This window comes from Crotalus tigris, unplaced genomic scaffold (assembly GCF_016545835.1).
Source record: "Crotalus tigris isolate CLP2741 ecotype Arizona unplaced genomic scaffold, ASM1654583v1 scf7180000018053.2689490, whole genome shotgun sequence".
NCBI classification, from domain to species: Eukaryota; Metazoa; Chordata; class Lepidosauria; order Squamata; family Viperidae; genus Crotalus; species Crotalus tigris.
This window is the reverse complement of record NW_024096796.1, coordinates 866,570-873,444: the sequence shown is the minus strand read 5'-3', so window position 1 is coordinate 873,444 and position 6,875 is coordinate 866,570. Positions and strand designations below refer to the sequence as shown.

Sequence of the window (6,875 nt, the reverse complement as noted above, 5' to 3'; positions counted from 1 at the left end):
CTTTTTTAAAAATACCATTTTTACTTTGGGACAAATATATCACATTTTAGAAGAGAAAGAAAACATATTAAACATTTAATACGCTTATATCATCGGGTTTAAGAGTCTTCTGAAGCCTTATAATCTCTTTCATCTCTTCTATAAATGTATTGTCATTTATTTTAATGCTCATCAAAGAAGGAATGCATTAAGTAACAATAGTTGGAAGTAATGAAATTCTACTTCATATTATAGAGTCAGCCAGATGTTCAGATTGGATTTTATCCATATATCAAGTCCTCAGGAGTCTGGGATAGGCTGCTGTTAATATTGATGGTGTTAGAAGTATTATCACAGGATGTAAGCTGTTCTAAACAAAGCTGCCTTTTGCAATTGCCTGATGGCGATTATTAAAACAGAACCATCTGGAGTCATTAATATGGTTAGCATCACAATAGGAATATGGATTTATTGAAATTCCTTCAATCTGTTTTTGCTGTCTAATGGCATTCTGCTGAGCTGATACTCAAAATTAGGCATCCACTTATAAGAACAATGATGAGGACAGAGGAAAATAATATGCTGTTTATTAAGAATGAATATGAATTTAAACACAAGAGCTTAGAACTACCATAGATATTAGTGGTAAAGTAAAAGAAATAAAATATATGTTGTATATTTTTCTTTCCTACCTATATTTGGGAAGATGACTTGAAGAATGTGAAGCATTCCTTTCTTGAGATCTTTCCCCTCACTGTTTGCTTAAATCATATAAAAGATGATGTTCTGTAGATCTGTTTTCCATATTGGAAGAGGAGCTTGTTCTTGTAGCTCAGATACATACACTTGATCTGCTTGGGCTGGTGATGTTATCAAGCACCTGTCATTCTGGCAATCCTTGTAGTTTGCTGTTGGCACTACTGTTCTGACCTCTAGCTGCACAATGCAGTACTGACATTCTTACAACTATGAGGCATAAAAGCATATCCTTAGGCATACTGGTTCAAAAGTAATAAGGTGAAGCATATTTTATTCAAATTTAATCAATGGAATAAAATCAAATTGTTTAATCTTTTCTTTCACTTGGCCCTACCCACTTTATGGAATGCAAGTCACAGCACATCATTCAAGTATAATTCAGTTCTGTGCCTGAGACTCCCTCCACATTCAGTATGTCTCTAAATACTATTCATCAGAGAACAAGTGGAGAAGTATAACTTTGGGCTTTGTGTGGGGAGAATACCCCTTATGTATTTACATTTGACCTCTATGGGAGAGGTTTAAAGAGATTCGGCATTCCTGCTGTAAATGTTCCTAGTTGGAAGCACTGGGAGGCACTGTCTCTGTTTCAGATAACTGATGCATTATATTACACCATTTGGAATCTGAAGTCTATGCCTTGTATAATCTTTAGGAGACCGCCCAAGGCTATATATAAGTGTTTAAAAACTGCTGAATATTTACAGATTTATTTTCCATCTTCTAGAAACAAATCTGTCCACCAATCTGTACTCCTGAATGATCATGATCGGGCACTAAAATTGCCAGCACAATCGGGATGGAGATGGAGACCTCAAATAGCATAGTGTGCTTACCTAAACACTGCAATTCTTACTTTCAAAAGCAATCATACCATATTCGTATATTTTAAAAGTTTTGTTGTTTAACTCAATTTCATTGGTTGCTTTATATCCCTTTTTACTCCTTGGACTGTTGCAATGATTGACTTAGATCATTATTTAGATGAAGGGAATGGATTGACAGAAGCAGCTCTTGTATTCAACATTCTGAAAATAATGAGAGACAACTAACCAGGTTAATTAAAAATCTGCAGTTGTATGCTTTTGTGGGTTTTTTTTTTTTTTTTTGGTCAACACAAAAAGTTATTCAAGAGTAACAGTAACTAAACATGGCAAGTTGTGCAGCTGCAAGTTTCTTATCTTTGGCTATTTATAGTTGAAACATATTTTGTGAATCCATGACAATGATTTTGTCAGTCTGATCAGTCATCAAATTATGCATGTTCGTATGAGCACAAATTGAATGTTTGGCTCTTCCTTTTCCACCATAGCCTACTGCACTCTGCAGGATCACACAACCCCATGCCTTTGTGGAGGGGGAGGAGGGGGAAATATTTCAAGGGAGGATCAGAATGATGAAAGCAGAGTTGTAGAATCACCCTGCAAGCCCCACCTTTTTTTAACCCATACATTGTTCAAACATATGAAAGACACAGCTTGTGGCAGGACACTGTGAGGCTATTTTTGACTATCTCTGAAGCCCTTTGCAAGGGTTGAAAAATCACTTTGAGAAGGGGGCGCTGAAGCAGTATTTCTACCTATCCAGTTGCTTATGCTTAAATCTGAATTGGATACTGATACAGATTTATAGAACAATTCTGTTTCTGTACAAAGAAAATGGCAACTTAATTGCTTACTTCAGTTAAGAGCAGCTATAGGAAACAAATCTGCAATGTGATCTTACTAATCAAGTTGTTAAATACTACCAAATGCACAAAAATATATATTTTATACAGATTGGTTTTCAGTGCAGGCTATGCAAAAAAACTTCCAGAATTAGTTTCGATTACTTCCTTTATCCATGAAATATAATTGGGTACTAGAGTATAAGCGCCATATTTTCCGACTTCAGCACAACCTTCTCCCCAGCTGACAATCCCCAAGAGATACCAAGTATTATGATAAGATACAGCAAAAGGTCCACCACTATCTCCTTTGCAAGCGTCCTGCCCTTCCACATCATAGCCTGCACAAAACATGTTGTCCGTAATGAGCTTCTTAGTTGACTGCCGACAGGTCTCCATGCTCACAATGGGCAACCTAACTTTCATGAGAAAGCGAATTAACCTACCCTTAACATGAGTTGCACCCCATCCGCTAACTGTTCCATGAGCTACTTCTTCAATCAGCAAAGTAGCTAGGTTAGGACGAGGAAGGCAGATGGGAAGTACATTCTGGGTAAAAATCACATCACTAGTCAACTGGACCAAAGCAATGTCATTGTTGTAGTTCTGTGAGTTATATTGAGGATGTGTCCAGTAGTGCCGTACTCTCACTTTTTGTTCATCTCGTTCTCGCTGATGTTTGTCAAAGTCTCCTGAAAAGCAAAAAAAAGTGTGAAAACAAACAAAAACCAAGCAGTGCTGACAATGGAAAACAAGGAAAGTGAGAAAAAAAAAAGAATAGCCTTAGATCCAGGTAGAAATACTGCAAGTTGGTTATAGAAATACTGATTCTGTACATTAAAAATGCTTGTAAAGTATGCAGATTTTTTTCCCTCAGACACTTCAAAAACAAGGGGGCTTCTAGATGAAGCTGTCATTGTGCAACTGCCTTACCTCGTTTAGAGAACTCTATGGGAAATTGAAATGACATTGTCTTCTATTGGTAACATTATCATTGTTCTTCCACTAGTTCTTCCAATTTTTTACTAATTTTTTTAAAGGAAGAATACAGTATATACTACCATTCGACTATTAGCCCAAGATGTTGGCCTAGCCCTAGAACAAGCCAGGTGATTTCTCTGAAATAATATATGAAAACTGAAAAAGTAGAATGACTGGCAAAAGAAGGCAAAGATAGTACCAATAGTAATAGGAGCCTTGGGAACAATCCCAAAACATCTGGAGCACCACTTGAACACCATCAGCCTTGACAAAATTACCATCAGTAAATTGCAAAAGGCAGCTTTACTTGGAACAGTTTATATCCAGCGATGGTATCTTTAACACCAAAGTCTCTGAGAGTGACTTGGGCAGCCATGTAAATTTTGATAAACAAATAAATAAACTCTCCATAAAACAACATCTGCCTATCTCTAGTCCTTGGAAAGGACTTGCTAGGTAGATTAAAAATCAAATCCTGTCTACGTTTCTGGTCAACTGTGATCAACCATAATAATCCAGTCAAAATATTTGGCTGATTGTGTGACCAACCATAATAATTTATTAAATGTATACGTTGCCCAACTCCCAGAGACTTAGGGCAGTTTACAATTGCTAAACATTTAAAAACAAAGAACAATATAAAAACCATTAAAACAGAAGTAAACAAAAAAAAGATAATAATGAAAATAAACCCAGAGGGGAACAAAAAGAAAGAAAAAGGCATTAAAGTAGCAATTCTCTCCAAAGGCCTGAACAAATCAGGTGATCTGCACATCACGTACACCTCCATAATATACTCAGGCTGGTAAATAATCAGGATACAGTATCATTTTATAAAATTAATTAAAATATAACAATATTTCTCAATCTCAGCCTTAAGATGTGTTGACTTCCTGGATGAACAATTCTGGGAGTTGAAGTGTTGAGGCTGAGAAACACTGAGGTATATGTTTGCTTACTTCTGTAACTGCGAAGGTTAGAAATTCATTCATTTATTATTTATTTATGTGATACCAGGACAGGAGCGTCTACTGCTTCTTCTAGAATACCTTGTGAGAAAAATCAAGCATTACAACATTGTAATTTTGTTTGTGTCTTTCTACAACTTACCCACTGTAACTTGATGTGGGTTAATGGTATCAAAACAGTGCGCTGCAGTAAGTACCCACTGACTACTGATCAAGCTGCCCCCACAAAAACCGTAACCTCTATTATTTTGAATCAGTACCTAGGAAGAAAAAGAATAATCCATTGTTCTCTAACCCCAGCTGCAAATCTGTATGAATTTCCTACATTCACATTTCAATTATTTAGCATTAAATTAGAGGTTAATTGTCATACACAAAACTACAGTGATTTGAAGCAACACATTTCTTCATATGCCCAGAACAGTATTGCAAGCTTCCTTTTTCCAATATTTATACAAAAGGACAACATATACTGTACAGTCAGTTGTCCTCCTTTGGGAAGCAAAGGTATCATTTAAGGACATATCTGGACAAATTTTAGAGGTCCTGCTGGCACTGTGCTTAGATGTTCATGGCCTGAAGCTCCAAGCCTACATGCAATTCTCCACAGCCTTAAGGAGGCCCAGATCTCTGCAAAAAGATGCTGCTAAATATCTTGAACAGCATAGATGGAGTTAATTATGAACTACTGAGGGTTCCAACTTCTGTGTTCTATCTTTCTTTGCTTTTTGGAATTTATCTCCTAGCTTGCCACCCAGAATTAATTTCCGTTGAAAAGATTGCACCCTGCTGCTTCATAAAGGAACTTCACCCTTCAATTCTAACAATGTAAAATGAGGTTATTTTATCAAACGCTTTAGGTTCAGAAGTGTTACCTGCCAAGGACATGCTCCTGGGCGGCAAAAAGATCCCCCAATTATTCTGGGATCTTCATCTGTGTAGTTGGTGTTTGACCATCTGAGTAAATCCTCTTCTGTGAAATTTCCTTCTAGCTTTTCCATGTCATCTTCAATTTCTCTTGTGAGATTCAACCATCCCGAGGAAGTCCAACTTGTCTGATTCCAATTGGTCATGTTTTCATGAGCATTTGTTTCCCTTTGCGTGATTCGTCCTCCCTCATAAGAACGTGTGGATCGCTTAATCAACCCACAAGGGAAGAGATCTGAAATCAGGGAGATTAAATCACTGAGTTTAAGGAAAGTTGCTTAAGCATGTTTTCAGTAGCATAAACATTAATAGACATATGAAGACTTGGTGCTAATGAAGACAGCACTAAGACTCATCTTAGGACTCTGCAATTCTTCAGATTTGAAGGACAAAAGATGAAAATAGAGCCCATCATCTGCAAATCCTTTTTTGCACCTTTTTTGTTTATATACTATATTTTTATTCTTTTTTTTACTTTCTCAAGATATGGAAAAATTAGTTAAAATTTCAAAGTAATTTAATATAGTTACAATAAAAATGAATGATTCAATAAGATTTCTAAAATCATACATTTAAAAGCTACAAACTCATTAAAGTTTGTGAACATCCAGCAGTAATATCACCTGGACAGAAATTGGAAACTGTATTAGCAAAAGTCCTGGATGAATAGAGAGCCTTAACCGGTACTAAAGCATACAACGCCTGATGCCAACTGTAATTAACTATTGAGTTCAAGATCTAGAGGATTTGTTTCAAGAATTGTGGCTTTCATGTCACCACATAGCAAATGACTGGCACCCCAGGGAAACCTTGCCACTAGAATGCTGATGACGGCCTCATACTTATTAGGGTGGGCACTAACTTGTTAAGTCATACAGGGCAATATAAGCTATAACAATTACCTTGATTTTGACTTGATCGAAAGCTTGTAACCAGTGCTTTCTACTTCAGAATAGGCGTAGTGTGTCTGTGGCTTTCTGTGTCAATCTAGATGTAGAATTTTGTACTAGCTACAACTTCCAGACCAACCTCAAAGCTCCCCTCACACATAGCACATTGAATAACACATGGTTTTGCCTATCTAGAAACTAATTAATATTTTGAAAAATTTGAAAAAGGCATCCTTTGCCATTGAGTTGGAAGGGTATTTTGGATATACAGGAGCCAAGGGCTAGAGAGAACTCATGACTGAATGGAATGTATCCTCCTTGTGTAAGCCCAGGCTTTGTTCAAAGATACTTTTATTTATTCAGCACAAGAAGTTGTTTATAGAAAAGAACAGCAGATAAGGAGAAATGGCTAATGTAGCAAGAGTTATTACAACAAGTAGATGGAGAATTTAAGATGAAGTGAAGAGAACAATTGGAAGACATTTCAATTGTTTTCATATGCTCAGTTAAAAGAAAGGTTTAATATGGATAAAAAGATAATTAGAATTGAAAAATACAAAACAGGATTTGAAATTGAGCTATATATAAAGGATGAGCATGCAATAGTAAAAATGTTTTTGCTAAGATTTGAAACCGAAGAACAAGTTAAAGACTGCATGAGACACTTGGGAGACAATGTGGGTAACTGTACTTAATTTCCATTGT

The 6,875-nt window shown here is 36.3% G+C and overlaps 1 protein-coding gene across 1 annotated transcript in view; it reads right to left on the bottom strand.

Moving 5' to 3' along the window:
• Position 1: 1 nt before the first annotated feature.
• PROC (protein C, inactivator of coagulation factors Va and VIIIa) overlaps positions 2-6,875 on the bottom strand; it is a 34,902-nt gene continuing 28,028 nt past the window's right edge. Inside the window, exons 16-18 of the mRNA XM_039347178.1 lie at positions 5,229-5,515; positions 4,496-4,613; positions 2-3,096 (exon numbers count right to left, since the gene is read on the bottom strand). Of these exons, the coding sequence (XP_039203112.1) occupies positions 2,534-3,096; positions 4,496-4,613; positions 5,229-5,515 (968 nt within the window). The 3' untranslated portion in view covers positions 2-2,533. The remainder of the gene's footprint in view (positions 3,097-4,495; positions 4,614-5,228; positions 5,516-6,875) is intronic.